This window comes from Peromyscus leucopus, chromosome 6, assembly GCF_004664715.2.
Source record: "Peromyscus leucopus breed LL Stock chromosome 6, UCI_PerLeu_2.1, whole genome shotgun sequence".
NCBI classification, from domain to species: domain Eukaryota; kingdom Metazoa; phylum Chordata; class Mammalia; order Rodentia; family Cricetidae; genus Peromyscus; species Peromyscus leucopus.
Window position 1 is genome coordinate 33,252,857 of NC_051068.1, and position 21,389 is coordinate 33,274,245.

At 46.7% G+C, this 21,389-nt stretch overlaps 1 protein-coding gene across 1 annotated transcript in view; it reads right to left on the minus strand.

Moving 5' to 3' along the window:
• Positions 1-21,111, minus strand: part of Frem2 (FRAS1 related extracellular matrix 2) — a 143,055-nt gene extending 121,944 nt beyond the window's left edge. Inside the window, 4 exon segments of the mRNA XM_028873355.2 lie at positions 9,231-9,320; positions 15,690-15,755; positions 15,758-17,423; positions 17,425-21,111. Of these exon segments, the coding sequence (XP_028729188.1) occupies positions 9,231-9,320; positions 15,690-15,755; positions 15,758-17,423; positions 17,425-20,835 (5,233 nt within the window). The 5' untranslated portion in view covers positions 20,836-21,111.
• Positions 21,112-21,389: the final 278 nt, after the last annotated feature.

Consider the following 21,389-nt stretch of genomic DNA (forward strand, 5'->3'; position numbering starts at 1 on the left):
GCAGTTTGCATCTGCTGGGTTACTAAATCAATATGCTCATAATGGAAACAGTACCAGGGAATTAAATAGGAATGGAGCTCATCAGAAATCAAAAGTTAGGTAGAGCTGGCTGGATTGAGGGACTCGGTGGATATGGATTGGGTACCAAAATGACTTTGAGATCCAGACAATAAGAAAAAGTTGGAGAAAATAATTTCTTAAATGCAGCTTTCCATGTGTCATGGCCACGATGAGATGGCCTCAGTTTTCAGCCATTTCTGCACAAAAAGAAGAGAATTATGGGAACACACATGGCTCTCTCCTGCCTCCTGGATTTCAAAAGTCCTCTGACCAGTTTCACGGCTTCCTCTTCAGTTTCTGAAGTGGCTTTCCTGAACACTACGTGAAATACCCTTTTCAGTGTGCTGAACAACTCGCAGCTGCCTAAGTGGAGTCAGAGGGAGCAGGCGGCATGACCAGGGTAGGATGACTTTCTCTGCTCGAGAATCCAGCCCAGAAGTGAAGAGCAGGGGCCCCACTCCCCGCCCCGTCTGAAGAAATGTTGCCAGAGTGAGACAAAGAGAACTGTGGCCAGGGTTCCTTCATCTAAGGTAGCATGAAGGGTGTTATTTTCCAAGCTTAAATCTAACTTCACATAAAGAACAAAGAAATACTTTAAAAAAAAAAACCAAACATAGCTATGTAATTATCTCTCAACCTTTTTTTGGTTTCTTTGTTCAAATGATGCTAAAACTAGTATACCATTTTTTATATTAAATGGTAATTAGCCATAACTGAATAATTCATTCTGGAAAGTTCCCCTGGCAACATTGTTAGGATTCTAAATGTAAATCAACTGAAGGTACACTGCTTTCTTAACATTAAAAGATTGCTAATATATAGCCACTTGGCAAGTGTTGTTGTTGATTTTTTTAATTATCCAAGTCAGAGACAATTAGTAAATTAATAGTTTTAGTAAATTTATATTATCTGTTCCAAAACTGAATGCTGATGATAAAAAATTCTTTCTCCTTTACATAAATATTTTAACTCTAAGGAAACGCACATTAAGAAATCAGTCTCTGCGTGAGCAGAAAGGACCAAATCATCAATGCTTTATGTGTGTGTTTTACTCATTCATAATATCTTCACCAAGTTCAAGCTCAGCACATCTTATTTTTCCTTATTTGCACTGAGGATTGAGTATGTCACTTCGTATCTTTGTCCTCATCCGGATTTCAGAAACACACAACTTTCACATTTAGAAGGTAAAAACTTTATCATTGTAGCTGATAAATAAAATTCATTAATTACCCAGTCTTTACTCACAAAAACCTTATTTAAAATATTGTAATCCTATATTTTAAATACTAGTAAGTTTTCCTCTAATCTCAAGAAAAGAATTACTTCAGTGTTCAGTACAAGGGGCCGAAGGGCACCTTATAATAAATCATTCCAGAGGCAACACTGGCTTTGGAAGAGATGTGCTCAGGACGTGCAAATGTACATGGCACTCGCTTTTCAATAACCATAGGAAAAAATTTCATGGACTATGTTCTTCTCACTGTTTACATTTATGAATATTCTCAATTGTACATTCATTTAAGTGACCTTTTCTTTACAATATTCACTAATATCTGTCACTACAGTGGCTACAGCAATGTGTATGTGTGAGTGTCTGTGCATATGCATGTATACACATGAAACATAATTAGGTGATTAGAAGAGCTGAATAAATATAGAATCTTATCAGCATCTTCAGCCTGTGTATGAGAAATTTCCATATAAAACTGCCCTTTGACTGGACGTTTGCTAAATATAGGTGTTTAAAGAGTTCTAGTTTTTTTTTTTTTTTTTTTAAATCAAGTTACTGTCTTTAACTTTGAAGCATATAAAACGTATATTCCCAGCTGTGGGAAAGGAGAACTCGAACAAGCTAAGAGATATGAATTGTACACCCCTGTTGTCTAAAATAGGGAAAATTCTTCACGACAGTCTTAGTCAAGTCACTAACACCCTGCAAAGGGTGCCAGAAGCATTTGGAGGTTCTACCCTGTGCATTGAAGAAAAGCTCATCACCATCCCAGTGTTCACATCTGTAGATCCCTCACCTGTCAGTCAAAAGCTGCCAGTCAAACTGTGCAGACAGTTGCCATGGGAAAGGCAGAAGAGAAGGAAAAGGAGAAGGAAACAAGAAAAGTGCAGAAGCAAGGAGACACTTGAAGAAGCTGACAAAGGAAATGGAGATATTCTGGGTACGGGCATGCTCCTGTAAACCTCAGCACCAGGGAGGCTGAGGCAGGGGGACCATGAGTTTATGTCCAATGTGGGCTACATAATGACACTTTGCCTCAACAAATGAAACAGAATGGGGGGGGGTGAGGAAAAGAGGGGAAGGGGAGGGGCCAGAAGGGACAGAGCACCTCCCCACACACTCCCTCCCAGGGCACTGAGGTGTACAAATGGCCATTTTTCCGTGCACTTTCTTACTCAGTCTTCAGAAGAACCCCATTAGCTGCTCACTATTCCACCCCCCCCCAATTGCAACTGAGACTGGGGAAGCTTGGCTCAGGGGGGGGGTCTTTCTCCTATACCACACTTGGTTTCTTGGTTGCATTTCTTTGGCTCTACAAAATACAGAATAATATTGGTTACAACCATAAACTTGACTATGGAAAACAGCCTTCCCTTTGTCTCAGCCACACAGAACAAACTTCTAAGATACAGAATAAAATAGCACTGAGTTTTAGAACAGGTACCACAAATAAATATTTGGTTTGACATTATGGTATTTTGATCACTGTGAAAGATTTGCTTATTTTTGAAAGGGGACTATTATTTCTTTTGGGTGTAAATATGGATTCATGTTAAGTCTCTCTGTAGGAATTCAATCTCTGCCAACTGTTTCATGATTTAAGGAAAATAATATCTGGAATAAAGCCAAGTGTGTGCTAATATGATATGGACTTTGGGGATGAAGGTAAAGATAGCTGATAGAATCTGAATTGTACTTTTGTAGCAGAAGAGTAACTTCTTTCGCTGACACTAAGCAGGTGTATGGTTAGAGCCATGCCTTGAAGGCAGCAACTCCCCAGAGACAGACTTTTGATGACTTAAACTCTTCCAACTGCTCAGGGAAAAAGGCAGGGCTTACAACATTAGCCACAGCAGCCAATGTCTTTCCAACATCTGTATCCAGTGGAGCTTGTACTTGTATGTGTCCTCATTTCAAGCCTATCTATCAGTGCTTGGCATCACTTCACCATGTTGTAATTAGGGCTCTGGTGTCGTTGTGTCATGTCCAGTGTCCCCCGTGTCCCTCCCTCCCCCCCCATCCATAGACGACTGCAAAGCTCCAGCACCAGGGAGGCTGAGGCAGGATCAGGTCAATGTTAGGATGGTCTTTCGATGCCTGTCCTCACAATCTTCATTTTCCCACAATATAAGTTTTGCACTTACTTGTATATTTTTAGCCCTTTCTCTAAATTCAAGCTAATCATCAGTAACTACTTTGCCTCCAATCCTGAAGGGACAGCCAGCTTCAAGTCAAAACTCATGTTCCTTCTGCCGAGAATGAAGAGGTTCCCATGACGCTTTTGTATTTGAGTATTTCATTTGTCAAATGCTGAATAAAAGCTTGAAAGCCTTGGCCTTAACCGATGTTTCATAGACAGAAATGACTGTTACTTCCTTATATCTCAAGACACCATTTATATCTTCCGGTGGCTCATGAATTAAAGATCTGGGTGGATGGGAATTTGGCCACCATAAAGGGAAAGACAGTAGCAACAACAGAGAATGATCTGGCTGTGGACCAGACACACTGTAATAGCCAACACAGATTAAGATTATGTCTGCTGTCCAGTTCCAGTGGCTGGAATGGCAGGCAGAGCCGAGTTAGACTGCATGTCTGGGACACAGGCGAACTCAGAAGAGGAAGTGATAAACTCAAACCAGTTTCATAAAGAATAAAAATAAGATTCCTCCCACATTGCTTATCAAGCCGGGTGATCACACAGCCTAATCTTAGGCTCATCGAGAAACATCCGAGGGAGATGTAGCTCAGTGGTGGAGCACTTGCCAAGCATTTGGGAGGCCATGAGTCTGACCCAGCCCTCAGAATCCCCATTTTTCCTCCAAGACCCTCCAGAACAGTGGCTGAGATCTTTAAGATTTAAAACAAAGAACAACAACAACGAAATAAGTTAAAAAATGATATAACACCTTTCTAATGATCCTGAGCAGACTTTGCATGAAGACAGCTTTCTGTTTCTCTAGCTATTGTCTCACAGCCCTTTAAAATCAAAACTGGGGTGACCAGAGCAGAAAAGATCTTGCCAAAAATTATAGTCTGGCTTTAAAAATTCGGTAATGTAGAAAATGCTTATTTCTCTTTAAATTTTAAGTTGTGGGATTGTTTACATACTATACCCAAAACTGCCCGCCACCCCGAAAAATGCTTCTTTAAGAATAGTAACAAGAACTCTAAACTGGGGCTCTTTCGGATCGTAAGTACATTTCGCTGAAGATTTCAAAGCACTCTCCACAGTAGTTGGTTTTGGATGCTTCTAAGCGTGAAGGCTTAACTACCACTCCTTGCCGGTGCCATAGGGATTTAAGTTAAAGCTAGGCTGAGAGCGTGTTCTTACGGAATGCCAAGGTTCCACCTGGAATGGCTACAGAGACTTCCCCTGGGGTACAGTTTCATGCATCCTTGCGTAACGAGGGGCTCTACCTTCCTTTGCCTCCACATTCATTTTAACATCTGTCCTATACGTGCTGTAGGTTCATCTCTGCGTAGGTCCTGGGATAAAAGGTTCTGTCTCGAGATGAAGGTGTTCTTTCTGCATCAATGGAGTCCAGCATCAAGAGCTAATTGTCACAATGGCCCATTCCCGCTGTAAGTCAAGTTAGGGATATAATGCACCAAGAAGGGCATGGCTAACTTCCTAAGCAAGGTGCAGGGAACGGATCTGGAAAGGAAACGACATTTGAGCTGGTGCCGAAGGCAGATTAACAGTCATTAGGGCTGAGGGTGGGACATACCTGAAATAGTTACTTGAAACTGGCTTTCACATCACAATACACAGCTAGAGTAGTTCCTCGGAGAGAAAATTACACAGGTTCCTAAACCACTTTTATGTGTGAATACCTTGTAGTATTAACAATTAAACCACAGTAACAGAAAAGGACCACAAAGTTAAGAACGATGGGTCATCTGAAGTCTTCTGGAACAAAAATCAACAGTCTAGAAGATACTCTGTAAGCACACAGTATTCTGACTCTCTGTTTTGTTGAGACCAGGCTTCTCTATGCAGCCCTGGCTTTCCTGGAACTTGCTCTGTAGACCAGGCTGGCCTCGAACTCACAGAGATCTGCCTGCCTCTCACTCCCGAGTGCTGGGACTAAAGGCATAGGCCACCACAGCCCTCTCTGAAAGCTCACTGTGCAGAACTGAGGCCAGGGAATCTTGGCTTTCTTCTGCATATCGGGGACAGTGTCGAAGCCACGGGTTTTCACTGCTGGGGGTCGGGGGAACCTGGGCTTCAGTTCAGCCTCCACTTGTTGACTTATCTTCCAAATAGGAATGATATGTTTGCTGTTGTTGTTGTACTAAGCTCAGAGGGATGTGGTGAGAGCAAAACTGTGCAGGTGACATTAAATCATACAGTTTAAAGCCCAGCTGTGAGATCTCTGACACCTAAGGATTTCGTGTGTGCTTGTGTGTTCTACATCGTGTAGAAAATGCTTATTTCTCTTCAAATTTTAACTTGCAGATATGTTTATATAATATTCTGATTACTGCTTTTTTTTTTCTTTCTGAAAATGCTCCTTTAAGAATAGTAATAACAACTCTGCACTGGTTACTGTGTTCAGTAGGAGCCTCCTGAGATAAAACCCAACATTATCCATTTCTCACTAATCTTTCCTCCCATCACTTGGTAGTTAACATCAAAGTGCTCCAAACCCCAAAGTGCAAAGAGGGTGTACAAGAACCGTCCCCTGAATGGCGAATGGTCACCCGTTCGTGACCACTTCGTAACAAGAGAATCCTGTGATCTGCCAGGTTCTGCTGTCAACCATTTCTTCTTCCATTCTTGATCCCTGACAGGCAGTAATATTTTATTTTATTTTATTTCATTTCATTTCAAGACAGGGTCTCTCTGTGTAGCCCTGGCTGTCCTAGAACTCACTCTGTAGACGAGGCTAACCTCAAACTCATGAGATCCACCTGCCTCTGCCTCCCAAGTGTTGGGATTAAAGGCGTGCACAACCTGACTGTAATATTTTATTTTTAGAAAGATTCAAGGATTGTGTTTGTCCTGGGAACTTAGCTAGCCACCATTCTAAAAGACAGTCCTGTGGGTTTGCAGAAGGCGACTTCAATGGGTTGGAAAGAGGGTTGGACATAGAAAGTTCTTCATCTTACGCAATGGTGACTGACAGCTGCCCAGATGTGAGATCCTGGAAGCTGTTCACACACTTCCACTTCGCAGATGACTTAAAGGTGTGTAATATAGAGGATCACTATGGCTAATACTTTATACATCTCAGCAGAACTAAATGCCTCATCCAAATGTTAGACCCTTTGCAAGACAACATAAAGCCCTCCTTAAAAATTGGGTGGAATAAATTCTAAGATACACATACGGCTTTCTGTTTTTCGGTCTTGTAGATTCCTGTTTATTCTGTCAAAAGGAATTTTTCTTACATCAGGGAGGTTCAGGTGTTTAATAACTCTTTGTCAGGATCTAGCTGAGCCCCACAGGTAATGCTATGCCTGTAGAGAGGAAGGCAGAGGTGGATATCTCTAAAATATTATATCTCTAATATAAATATCTGCCCATGTGAAACTGAAGTTCAAAAGGAACTCCGGAATGATTTCATTCCTACTTTCACAACCATAGAGATCATCTCCAGAAGCCCCGCCACGTCTTCAGACACCTAAACATAAACCTGACCTCTTTAACCAGCCATCCTTACTCACCATTTTGAGATACGATAGACAATACAATGCTTTCCAAAGTTCGAGTACAGTTTTAATTTAATTTTTCCATCCCACCTAGCCAAAAAATGTGTGTAATAGTAGAATAATTATGGGTGTGTATATAAATAAATGTGGAAAAACAAAACATTTTAAAATAAAGGCTGTGGTATTTTAAGGATTTATCTTTATTTCATGTGTATGAGTGTTTTGCTTGCAAGCACGTATGTGTATCACATGTGTGTAGTGCCCGAGTAGGTCAGAAGGACCCAAGGAGGGCATTGGATCTCCTGGAACTGGAGGGACAGATGGTTGTGAGCTGTCCTGTGGGTACTGGGAACCCAACCCGAGTCCTCTGCGAGAGCAGCCAATGCTCTCAACTGCTGAGCCATCTCTCTGGCTGCAAGTCATGGGTTGTTTGTGTGTGTGTGTGTGTGTGTGTGTGTGTGTGTGTGTGTGTGTGTGTTGAGAGAGGGTGTCTCTGTATAGCTTTGGAGCCTGTCCTGGAACTCACTCTGTAGCCCAGGCTGGCCTTGAGCTCACAGAGATCTGCCTGCCTCTGCCTCCTGAGTGCAGGGATTAGAGGCGTGCACCACCACCGCCGCCGCCACCACCACCTGGCATGCCATGGAATTTTTAATGTTTTAATGTTTCTTCTGTTTTTGTAATTTTAAGAAAGAATATTTTTGTTATTGAGGCTTGTTCACTCATCCCAAAGATAAACCATTTAACCTGAAATTGATATTTGATTTCTTCAGATCTAATTTTACAACTTCTTTTGGCAGAATTTTGCCTTTGAGCAACAGGTTTCAGTAAGTATGTTGTTTTTAGCTTGTCAGTTGGTTTTCCTTTCTTAGGACTTTGGTCCTTACTGAGATTCCTTTGCTAGTATGTCAAATACTAAACTACGACTTGCTTCCTTTCAAACATGGGCATTAGCTATATTAAGCCTCGGATTTGAAGTAGGAATCAAATAACTCTCTGCCCAAGTTGGGAAACCTTCTTTTACCTCTCTGGCATGTGCGAAATGGACATCACTTTCAGACACCTGGTCATGTTGTTTCCAGTGGAATTTTAAGCAAGGGCATCTTAAGCTTCAGTAGATACAGAGGGTAAGAAGCCTCTGTCTTTGAGGTAGACAACCTAACTAACAGTGTGCCATATTCTTTTTTTTCTTTTTTGGTTTTTCGAGACAGGATTTCTCTGTGTAGCTTTGCGCCTTTTCCTGGCACTCACTTGGTAGTCCAGGCTGGCCTCGAACTCACAGAGATCCGCCTGCCTCTGCCTCCCGAGTGCTGGGATTAAAGGCGTGTGCCACCACCACCGCCCAGCTAGTGTGCCATATTTTAAATGTCACCAGGAAACAGCCTCAGACCTAGTCTGAATAACTCCTCTTCTTTATAGTCTCCCTAGCATGCTGGTTTCTTTCTTGGAACCTCCTGTGTCCTGATTATACAATACTTGATGAGACTCTGTAACTTTCCATGAGGACACACAACAACCAAAACATCTTTACACTCAATCTAGAAGTGGCTAGATGTTTCAAGGTCTGTATTTGTAGGGCGAGAAGGAAGAGCCATTGGGAGCAGGAGTGTCTGAGCAGATCTGGGGGTGGCTGGTGGCAATAAAGTTTCTTGTCTAGGAGACTTAGACAGAAAGGCACATCCCAGTTTCTACAGAGTTCTTCAAATTTGGCCAAAGAAAGCTTTAAGCTAGACTAACAAAAATCCCCCAAGCTAAGATCAGTATACACCCTGATGCTGGGGCAACAAGGCCATGCTTATTTATCACAGAGTTCTGCTTGAGTAGAGGTAGCCCTTAAGTGCAAACTGGAGAGGGGGACCCTATTAGGGAAAGACCCACCAGGGCAGGCACAGGCTGTGACGATAGCCTGGCTGGATTCCAACATCTTCCTGCTGCCTGCATAGTCTAAACAACTGGGCAGAGGTACCCGGTTCATACAGATCTCTCTCTCTCTCTCTCTTTCTCCTCCTGTCTTTCTGTCGCTGTTGCTCTTGTGAATCACAAGACAGAAACAATATAACGTCCACGGAAGAATAGAATTCTGTCAGATTGAAATGACTAAACCTTTTATAGCAAACACAAAATATACTCTGTGTAAAAGCAAATGAGCACAAAGTAACACCTGATGAAGATTCCTTGTATCAATGTAGTCAAAGGGCAACCAAAACAAACAAACAAATAGATAAATAAAATTAAAAGGCCTCCCGATGATGTTTCACCACCCAGAGAGTGGAATACTTACCGTCGTCTTCTACTACGAAATGGAACACATCACTTGTGGCATTAGCTCTCTCTCTTAAGACATAGCATATTTTCAAGTCATCAATGTCAGCTAAAAAGCAACCAAAAGGCAAGGTGATTAATTACTGTATCAAAACTGATGGCTTGTACTTACAATAAATCCTATTGGCTATTATGTTTCTGAAACCATGTTTAGATCCCCTTTCAGGGGGAACTGATGCTTTATTCTCTATCTCTACACCCTTGATACCAGCTGTCCTCCAGAAATCTGATCCTGCACATAGAAAAACAGAGGGCCAGACTTAGATTATAATAATAGCAAGGTGGTGGCCCTTCCCGCCAAAGGAGTGGCTGACTAAATATGGCATGGCAGGCTCCGTGACAGGTGGGAAAGGAAGATATTTTGAGGCATGGCAGATTTCCTGGGCCTCTTGAAGTCACATGCTTAGCCTCCCTTGCAGAGTGAGTCCTGCAGGGAACCAAAGGAAGGAGCAGAGGCTTTCTTCCCCAGGGTAGTGATTTTTTCTTAGCTGGTATGGTACAGTAGATGGCTTTAAAGTGTTGGAGAGGCTTTAGCTCCTCAGAATGGCCCTTTTCACTGCTTCTAAGTCTACCAAACTCATGTGCATAGATAGATCTATGGACATTACTAATATACAACATAAAAAATTCACCCATTTTAGCAGTTCCGCTCTTCAATAATAATGCCACACATATGACTTAATGAAACAAATATCATTCTGTCCTGTGATACTTAACATATATTTGTCTGGGCCAGTTAGTGAGTTTCTAAGGTCACGGAAAGTCAGAATGTAGCTAGGAACACCATCAATCAGGTCTACAGTATTGACCTGTCTCCTGTGTGTTTATGGTTTTTCTAATTTCTGAAATCTCTATTAGGTTTGGCCTATGGAGTTCACACGGGTGATAAACAAAATAACAACACGAGGAAACTGTCTTGAGTGAGCAGAGCACTTGGAGTCAGCACGCTCTGCCATAGACTCTGAACCTTCCCTTAGGAGGTACGACATGCCTCACAGCTCTGAAAGAAGGTACATGTATAAACCAACATTCCTGGCAATGGGGAAGTCTGCTTTCTAGTTCATAGGACCAAGTCCAAGTGTACTGCACCCCTGCAGGACTTTAGCTCCACCACAGTGTCCCATGCTTTTTATATCAGTCTGCACAGGCTGCTTTCCTAGAAAATTAAAAACTTCTGAAGTTTTTTCCACCATTTTTACATGCCACAGTCCTCCATTGAAGGTCTTAAAGTCAGCAAATGCTCTCATGAGTCTTAACTTGAAATGAAAGAGCTGAGTGGCCACACCCACTCACCTGCTTCTCCACCTTAACCTGGAGCTAGTCTCTCTGAGGCTAAGAGGCACAGCCCATGCACAGCCCCTGCACCACCCTACACAGCCCCCGCACAGCCCCTGCACAGCCCCTGCACCACCCTGCACAGCCCCTGCACCACCCTACACAGCCCTGCACAGTCCTGCACAGCCTCTGCAACACCCTACACAGCCCCTACACCACCCTACACAGCCCCTGCACAGCCCTGCACAGCCCCTGCACCACCCTGCACAGCCCCTGCACCACCCTGCACAGCCCCTACACCACCCTGCACAGCCCCTGCACAGCCTCTGCACCACCCTGCACAGCCCCTGCACACCCCTGCACACCCCTACACCACCCTGCACAGCCCCTGCACAGCCCTGCCCCCCCCGCCCCTGCCCCCCCCCCCCCCCCCCCCCCCCCCCCCCCCCCCCCCCCCCCCCACAGCCCCTGCACCACCCTGCACAGCCCCTGCACAGCCCCTGCACAGCCCTACACAGCCCTCACCACCCTGCACAGCCCCTGCACACCACCCCTGCACAGCCCCTACACCACCCTGCACAGCCCCTGCACCACCCTGCACAGCCCCCTGCACAGCCCCTGCACCACCCAGCCCCTGCACAGCCCCTGCACAGCCCCTACACCACCCTGCACAGCCCCTACACCACCCTGCACAGCCCTGCACAGCCTCTGCACAGCCCTGCACAGCCCCTGCACAGCCCCTGCACAGCCCTGCACCACCCTACACAGCCCCTGCACAGCCCTGCACACCCTACACCCCCTGCACAGCCCCTGCACAGCCCCTGCAACACCCTGCACAGCCCCTGCACACCCTCACAGCCCCTGCACCACCCTACACAGCCCTGCACCCCCACAGCCCCTGCATAGCCCCTGCACACCCTCACAGCCCTGCACAGCCCCTGCACACCCTGCACAGCCCTGCACAGCCCCTACACCACCCTGCACAGCCCTGCACAGCCTCTGCACACCCTGCACAGCCCTGCACAGCCTCTGCACAGCCCCTGCACCACCCTACACAGCCCCTGCACAGCCCCTGCACAGCCCCTACACCACCCTGCACAGCCCCTACACCACCCTGCACAGCCCCTACACCGCCCTACACAGCCCCTGCACAGCCTCTGCACAGCCTCTGCACAGCCCCTGCACCACCCTACACAGCCCCTGCACAGCCCCTACACCGCCCTACACAGCCCCTGCACAGCCTCTGCACAGCCTCTGCACAGCCCCTGCACCACCCTACACAGCCCCTGCACAGCCCCTACACCGCCCTACATAGCCCCTGCACAGCCCTTGCATAGCACTTGAACAGCCCTTGCTTGGCCTGTTTACTTGTTTCTCAGTAAGGAGCGATAAGAAGCCTGCTGGCTACACGTTTCTATTGTGCCTGCCATGACCTGTAGCCATGAGGAAAACTCTTTTCTAACCTTCTCACCTGCTCTTAAATTTTGTATGAAAATCTAGAGGCACTACTTGGTAATAATAATAATAATAATAATAATAATAATAATAATAATTTCAATGATAATCATGACCATGATAGGGGGCTGAAGAGATGGCTCAGCTGCTCTTGTTAAAGACCGTTGTTCAGTTCTCAGCACCACCTGCAACCATTTTAATTCCAGTTACAGATGATCTACTGCCCACTTCTGGTCCCCTTGGGCGCTGCATGCATGTGGGTGACATGCATGCAGGCAAAACAAATACACACAATAAGTCTAAAAGTTTTTAAATTAATTACAAATAAAGCTCACGGGCTGGAGAGATGGCTCAGCAGTTAAGAGCACTGGCTGCTCTTGTAGAGGACCCTGGAATGATTCCCGGCACCCACAGAGTGACTCACAGCCTCTGGTAACCCCTGTCCCAGGAGAGCTGATGGCCTTTTCTGATCTCCACAGGGACCAGGCACACGGGCGGCAAACAGCCATACAAGCAGGCAAAATATTCATACAATAAAAATAAAATAAAGATAGAAGTTTAAAAAAAAAAAAAAAACCTCTATTATACAACATGCCAAAGGTTTTTTTTTTTTTAATACATTAAAAGAGAATTTCATTGAAATAAATAAGCACTTCAAAGCTTATCGTTTTCCTTATAACTTTGGGAGACTCTTGATGACAGTGTTGTTATTCTACAGGTACATCAAAAAAAAAAAACATAAATTGTAAATGTACATAAACAGTACCTTCCTTAAATACAAAGAGGACACAATAATTAAGATAGCTGAAATGTTATAACAATAATCTAAGAATTAGATTTTCTTCTACTTGCTATATTTGATATATTTATTTTATTGATCTGCACAACCATTTAAAGTTATCTATTTTAAACAAATATCCTTTCTAATCATAGCTGGTACAAATGGAGGGGGGATTTCTGCCTTTCTGAAAGTGATTAACAAGTTATCCAACCAAAACATCAACGTGTGTCCACTATTTATTGTTTTTATTTTCTGTAGATGAGTGCTTTGCTTGCATGCGCCAGGGAACACTGCATGCTTGCCTGGTACCCAAAGAGGTCAGAAGAGGGCATCAGATCTCCTGAAACTGGAGTTCCAGGTAATTGTGAGCTGCAATGTGGGTGCTGGGAACCAAAGCTGGGTCCCCTGTAAGAGCAGCCAGTGCTCTTAACTGCTTAGCCATCTCTGCAGCCTCATTATGTACTCATGGTAGAGAAAAAGGAAAGTCGAGGCACTTGAGATGAGTGCTTTAGACCTGGGAGCCAGCTGCAATGGTGTAGGCATGGACACAGCTCTCTAACCTGACTAACTCTGCATTGTGAACCTTTGCTGACTATGCATTTTCCGAAGGCTTTGAAATCAATTTAAAATGTCCCCCAAGGGCCATTGAGTTAATCAACTTAGGAATCACCTCTCTGGCCACCCTTGCTAGAAAGGTTTAACTCCATCAAAATTCAGTTTCACTTATCTCTCTTCAAGATAAAGCAAAACCCAAACCAGACTGACTACCTGTAAGGCCGCCCTGCCGGCATGGCTCTCAGTCCCTCCAGAAGGAGCAGCCGGCTGTGAAGGAGCCCTCTGCATCTTTAACTACTTATCTAATCTCCATAAATAACTGCTGGAGCCAAACTCCAGCCCCAACTTGTTCAAATGAGTGCCGTGTGATGAAGTATCAGAAGTGCTCCTCCTTCGAGTCTGAATTTCTATTAGGACGGGGTAAGTTCTTTTAAAATGTAATTTTTAAAACTATAGTTTTTTTTTTTTTTACAACCAAATATAACTTCTCCACAATTACAAGGATAATAAAATTTAATCATGTAACTCTGTGAAAACAGAACAGAACAAAATGTCTACAATAAAACAGCATAATTTTAGGGCTCAATATATGAGGAATAATTGGGAGGTATTTTTGAGCTGTTGAATTTGCTCTGTAGAATTTAAAAGAAGTCATTAGCTTATCTTCTTGCATTTTTTTTTTAAACAACAAAAACCCTGTGAAAACACTTTGGTTTGGAGTGGGGGGAGGGGTGGGGGGGGGGGGGGCACTGGGGAAGTTGGGGGGGACGGTGGGGTGAGAAATAAGGCTTTCTGCTCTCGAATAGTTCCTCGTCCGTTCCATGAAAGCACGCCAGGCTAACACTGCAGAAATCTCTGCTGGGCTGGCATGACACTCACACTCTGGGGGTTTTCCTGTCCCTGCAGGCCCGAGATCCACGCAGGCGCTCAGCCAAGAGTCGGAGGCTGGAGTGTAAAGCAGTTTGCCAGCATCAAACAGAAAAGGAGATCACTCCGACACAACATCCCCGGCTAGTAAAGTGTTTGTTGTCTAAGAGCAGAACGCGGTAGCAGGAAAAGAACACCCCCGCTGGGATGTCCTGGGGTTACACGCCATTTCCACCCCAGAGCCCACACGGGGAGATCGAGTTTCCATTGGGGTGCTGAGAGAGTTTCCTGAAAGCCAACACAAATCCCTTTGTAATGGAAGTTGCAGGGTCTGAGAACAGGGCCTTAACCTCCCAGCTAGCGGTTGAATGGCTTCTTCTCCCTTCCCTCTCGGAGCCACTCAGCAGAGGTCACCTGCCCTTCCATCTCTGACCTCGGCAGAGCCTGCGGCCTCAGGGGCCTCAGGAACGCAGGTGGGTCAGGCAAGGGGTGTCTGACACTTTGTTTGGGACCGGGCAGAAAAAGGCTTTGAGGAAATAATGAATTAAAAACGATGAATGGAAAATAGCAATGAAGTAAGTCGTGGCAACAATAATAAAAATAACATAACTGCAAATAATAAAATAATTAAGGAAAAATAATAAATAACAGTACAAATAATAAAAGCAGTAGAATAATGAAAAATAAAAATAATGAAATAATTCCCTCCTTTGACTATTAATCCTCTTTTCATATTTGCTGAGTTTAATGAGATAGATCACGAGTTAGCCAATGAATGAAGACATAGTTTTCTTGTATATCGTTAATCGTGTGCTCCCTTTTTGAGCATACCTACCCCAGTGCTGCGCCCTGTTACATGAGATATAATATTAATAACTCTGGATGAGTTTATTTATCTCTTGTCTTTGAACAGCTGTTTTTTCAGTCATGAATCAATAGAAAACTCTCCAATAAATATAAATGAATATTGTCTTTTAGTTACAAAATACCCAATAGTCTCAGCAAGTATCAACAAACAAACAAACAAACAGAATCAAAGTAATATGTGTTTATGGGAGCTGTGTTTGAGTGTATATAATCACCTATCTCTTTGTATGGCACTAAGATGTTTTGAGTACCACGTGCCATGTACAAAACGGAGGATGGCAGGTAAATTGGTGAAACGAGACAGCATCCCAAAGGCAGCCTGTCCAAACCCCCACATCCTCGCTCTTGCCTCAGCAGCATATCTTGCCAGCTCACAGTGTCTTTATATTCCCTCTGACAAAGGTCGCTACAATGCCACACGCAGCAAAGTGGGTGCTTTCCCAGGGTTGTGGGTACTGTGTGCCCTCCTCCCCCGTCTCCCTCTTCTCCCTCCTCTTCCTCTTCCCTTTAACTACATCTTGATTCTCTACTTATAAGGCTTAGTGACAGGCTCATTCTCAAGAAATGAAGCCTAGCACGGGCTTTGGTTGTCAGGGGAGAGAGAGAAGCAGAACATACCTTGGGTAAACTGTGTGATGCTGTGGTTCCCTTGGCCCAGGTGAAGAAGGTAGCCGTGTTGGGGGCTTCTGTCACAATGAACCTCAGAGAAAAGTGTAGGCTGTCTCTGTCCTCCACTTTCAGTATTTTGCTTGTGATCATGAACCCCAAATGGCCAGTGGCCAGAGTACGAAGTGTAGAAGCTCCTTTGTTCACCACAATTTGGGGGACACTGTTGTCAACAGCCAGCACCTGGATTTTCATCACTTGAGGCCTCCTAGTTTCAAACACTGTATCAGGAAACACATAAAAGTCAGAGTGGGTGCCGTCAGTCACCGTGAAGGAGAAGCTGTCTTCCGTGGACTCTGTTCCGTCATGTCTGTAGCTGATTAGGTTTTCATTCAAGTCTTGCTTGGTAAAAACCATGACAGGTCTAGTATTATTGAATAGGAGGTGGCCATGAACAGGAACCTGGGTGATGGTGAACTTTAGGAGCCTATCAGGAGTGTCTCTGTCTTCCACAGTGAGTTCAAAGGGAGTGATCAGCTTGCTTTCACTTTCACTGACCACCAAGTTGTGGATGGTGACCACCGGTTTTTTGTTGTCTACATCACTGATGGAGATCCGAAAAGTTCGGAAGACGGGGTTCCGTCCATCGGTGACTTGAAACTCAAAACTGTCCATTTTGACCTCGTCCTCAGCTGTATGGATGTAGTAGATCTTGTTACCAGCCAGCTGGAGCTGAGTGAAAGAAGTGATGGACGTTCCTCTTTGATCTGTGCACTCCAAGTGACCTCTCATAGGAGCCCTGGTAATGGTGAAAACTAAGTTCTCATCAGGACTGTTCAAGTCACTTGTGCTTAGTAGGTCTGTTGTAAGAGTGACTTTGCCACCTTCTTTCAAGGACACACCCTTACTTATCACATCAGGGAAAACAATGTCCACACTTCCAATAGACACATAAAAGTAGCGATCTATAAGGGCATTAGTTCCATCTGTCACATCGAATTTAATTAGGTCTCGAATGCCTTCTTGCCCAAAATGGACATATTGAATTAAGTTTCTGTCCACTTCATCCTGGGTAAAATTCATGCCTAGAGTGATGTTTTCAAAGATACCTATAGGTTTTCGCCTCTGTAACAAGCCATGTCCTGGACCATAACGAATAATATAAACCAATGACTTGTCATCAGAGTCTAAATCGGTTGCCATTAGTATTTTGTTGTTGATAACTTTGGTCTCCCCAATTTCTACTTCTAGCCCATTATTGATGGCCATCCTGGGGGTCTCGTCATCAACAGGGATGACCACAATGAGAGCCATCTTCTCCACGGAGTGCTTGCCATCTGTCAGTTTGATCACAAAACTGTCTTCTTGTGTCTCAGAGTCATCATGTTCATAAATAATGCTGGAACTCTCTATAATCTGGTCCAGCGTGAAGCTCTCAACCAACACTGTGCCATTGAGCAGCTGGCTCATGATGTGACCATGAGTCGGAAACCGCGTAATGGTGAAAGTTAAATCATCCCGGGGAATGTCAGCATCTGCAGCATTGAGGATGGGCGTGTCGACCACCAGACTCATGCCTTCCATTACCATGAATTCCCTCATGAACATTTCTGGCTGTTCATCATTGGTAGGAATGATTACAATGGGGAAAATCTGTCTCTCAGAAAAGTTAATGCCATCAGAACAACGGAATATGAAACGGTCTTCCACAGGCTCTACCCCTCTGTGGATACTCTGGACATAGTTTAATGTGTCCTTGCCTGAGATCCTTCATCGTGAAGGCACTTATGGCAATCCCAGCTCTTGACTTCTCTGAGCCTGGTGCTGGAGAAATGTTCTCTACATAGCCTGAGGTTGGTTGAATGACTATGGTACACAGGAGGTCATCATTCAGGGAGTCCATGTCCTCAACACTTAGATGGCTTAGGGTTATCATACTCTTGTCACCTTCCAGCACAACAAACTGCTCACCAACAGAAATTTCCGGGGATTGGCTGTCCACAGGGAGAATGGTCACCCACACAGTAACACCTTGAATAATACTGTTGCCAATTCTCCATTCTTGAGACATATCCGACAGACTTAGGTTAAAAGAGTCTGCTTTGGGCAACAGACCAATCTCACCGCTGGTGTGGGCATAGACAACAGAGCCCTCCAGGATGTCCCTCTGGGTGAACTGCTCAGCTGGAGCTCCATTGACCAGAATTTCCCCATATAAGGGTGGATCTTCCAATAGGAAAGTCAACATTAAGTCATCGGTATCCTGATGGGTCCCCTTAATGATATTGGCAGTGACTTCAGTAGCTCCATTTTCTAAGACATCTAGATAGGACTCCAGAGTGCCAGCTGGAAGGACTGACATGGGACCTTCACGGTCCACTGGCCGAACAGTCACTCTGAGAGTGATTGGCACCACATGGTGTCTGTCACTGACCTCCAGGGAGCAGCTGTCAGTCAAAGATGCATCCCCATTATTTGAATAGGAAATTCTGCCATGCTTTATGTCCTCTAAATGGAAGCGTCCTCCGACATGCAATGTCTGTCCAGATATTTGCATGTGGCCATGCTTGGGGGCCTGTGTGAGAGTGAAGGAGATGTGGGCCACATCAGTGTCCACATCATTCACATGCAGCTCAGTCTCCCGCAGGATATGGTGGCCCTTTTCCTCAATAGTGAAGCCGGTGTTGACAATCTCAGGAGGCTGGTTATCCACAGGCTGCAGGTAAAGGGTGAAGGTGCCCGGAGCCACATTCCCAGCTCGATCCTCTACTTGGAACTGGAACTGGGCCACCCGAGCTGCTACTCCTAACTCCTGACCCGGGGGCCTGTAAGCGATTTTGTGATGGTTGACCTGGGCTTGCGTAAAATGGGTCACCACCACTGAGGGATTGTCAGTGAAGACCAAAGTGCCCAGTGGAGCTGGTGAGTGGTTTTCATCTGTGTCCACGGGGGGCTGGGTCACTGTGTAGTGTAGCTCTCTGTCATCTGTGTCCAGGTCAGTGTAATGCAGCCACTTTTTCCTCAGCGGTGTGAGCTGGGATTCCTGGACCACCATCCGAAGGGGACACCCACGGCCCAGTTCTGGAGGGAGACGGTCTACGGGATGAACGCGTATCACAAACTTTTGGATCCCAGATCGATTAGGGGGGTCGTGGTTGTCTTGGACTCTAAAGATGAGCTGGTCCATCACTGGCCCAGGGCTGTGGGGCCCTGAGTGCCTGTAGAAGAGCTTGCCTTCTGTGATATCCTGTTGCCGCCATTCAGTCACTGTTCGCTCATAAAATAGCCCCTGTTTCTGCCACAGCCCCTGCTCTTCCTGGGGAGGATGAGTTTGGCGGAGGAGCAGGTGCCCTGTAGTTGGGAAGGGTGATTCCAGCACAAAACGCAGCTGAGAGTCATTTGAATCCATATCAGTGGCGCTCAGCGTCATGGGCGGGATAGGCACAGTCTCACCCTCTGCCAGTGTCAGCCCAGTGTTGGCGTTCAGGACAGGTGGCTGGTCATCCACAGGCACTAAAGTGATGGGGAACAGGAACTGGACCTGGTGCCTGCCTTCTCCATCTGACATGCGCAGCACCAGGTTGTCACTCAGCGAACCGTCTCTGTCATCATGCTGGTAGACAACCTGGCCAGCTGCCAGCTCAGCCACTGTGAAAGTCTTGGGAGCAGAGTCACTACCGGGAGAACCCAGAATAACAAGGTGGCCATGCCGGAGCCCAGCCACCACCTCCAGTCTCACAGCTTCTAGGTCATCTTCATCACTGATAACCAAGTTCTGGGGTCCACTGCCTACAGGACCCGTGAGCGGCCGATATTGACCCTCATAGAGAATAAGGCCAGTGTTTCGCGTGACCACTGGGGCCAATGTATTCATGGGCTTCACCACCACCATGAAGGCGAAAGGGTCCGAGGCTGCTCCTTCAGGGTCCACTACCTCCAGCTCCAGTTCAAAGAGTCGCTCGTGGTTAGAGTCTTCAGAGGGAGGCTGGTAGGCAATCTTCAGCAGGCGCAAATCCCGTTGTGTAAAGGAGGAGAGAGGCAGGCTTCGGTCGTCAGTGCTCACCAAGTAGCCCTGCCCGGGCTGGAAGGCAGAGGTGAGGTTGAAAATCAAAAGGTCTGGGTCGGATTCAGCATCCTCCGCCGCCAGCATGTCTGGCGTCAAAGCGGTCAGCACAAACTGGTCCACCTCCATCATCATCATGGCCACGAAACTGGGCTTGGGTGCAGTGTTCTCCGCTCCTCCCCGGATCCTCACAAGCACCTGGAAGTGCTCACGTTTTAAAGGGGGGCTGCCCTCAGGAGCCCCCCGAGAACGTAGCTCCACCACCATAGGCAGCCAGTCCCTGTTAGGTGAGCGACTAGGGGCTGTGTGGCGGTAGCGCACTCCTAGCTCCTGGAATGCTCTGCAGTCCATCAAAAGGGTCTCCGGGGTCCCTCCCTGTCTGGCCCCTTCTGAGACCGGAGGGTAGTGAAGGAGCTCTCCATAACGAGGCAAAGCGCTCAGACCTGACAAGATACCCACGCGGCACTCCTCGGTCTCCGGCTGGTAGGCAAACTCTAAGCTCCGAGCGTCCAGGGCATTGCTGGTCCCTAGCAGTTCTTCCACGACCAGAGGTAAGTTCCGAGTCACAACTTCCAGCTGGGTGAAGACCACTTCCACCTCTAGGGCCAACGGCAGGACTATCGCCCCTCCTGGGGCATCGTAGCGCAGCTGCAGCCGGACGCGGTCGCGCGAAGGGCTGCGAGCACCCAGGTGCGAGTAGCGCACCTCTCCCGGGCCATAGTCGCATGCGAAGCGCTTGGGACTCAAGCGGCCAGGCCGCTGGGCCAGGGCGTCGTTGTCTAGCACGGTTACTGTGCAGCGGTCCCCCGGCTGCACCTGCAGCACCAAGTCACGCAACGGATCCAGCCAGACTTCGCGACCGAAGGGCACCCGGAGCCCGCGGTTCGACACCACTATAGCTTCCTCTGCAGGGACCCCTGAAGCCCCGGAGAGACCCGGGGACAGAAGTGTTGCCCCCGGGACAGCAGGCTGTGCCGAGACGCAGCTTACCAGTGACAGGAACAGCAGCAACAGCCTGGGCGACTGTGTGGGTATGGTCTGGAAGCAGGAGGACTTGGCTGTCCTGCGCGCTCGGGTGGCCATCCCGGAGTCCATGTGGTGTGCAGGGTCCCGACGTTAGAGTTTCGACAGTTTACCCCGGGAGCATGCAAAGCTAGTTCGGGTGCGGGTTTCCAGAGAAACCGCTGGGAAGGGCCGAAAACTCGGTGCGGCGCCTTCGGGGTCCTCCAAGAGGCAGGGCAGGACCGGGAGGATGGCCCAGTGCGCCGCGCAGTCCCGACCTGGAGCTGCAACCCAAGATGCTAAACACTTCCAGCGCGTCCCGGGCTTTTGGCCCGCAGGACAGTCCCTACTTCCCAGGTCCCCGGACCTTAGCCTTTGAGGGAAATCCCTCCCCTTGCACCCCCTAACTCCAATTCTCCCAGGGGGCCAATCGCTGGTCCCTGGAGGAGGCCCTGCGTCCAGGGTTGGGTAGTGATTGCTGTCAATCAGCTCCCAGGCGGGGAAACTGCACAGCGCTGAAACCAGAGAAGTGCAACAGGTTGGTCGCAACCGAGAGGGTGCCTGGATCTGCTTGCGGGAAGGTAGATAGATACCCCTGGACCTGGGGCTGCGGCTCAGCCAGCACCCCGCGCGCCACTACAGACTCA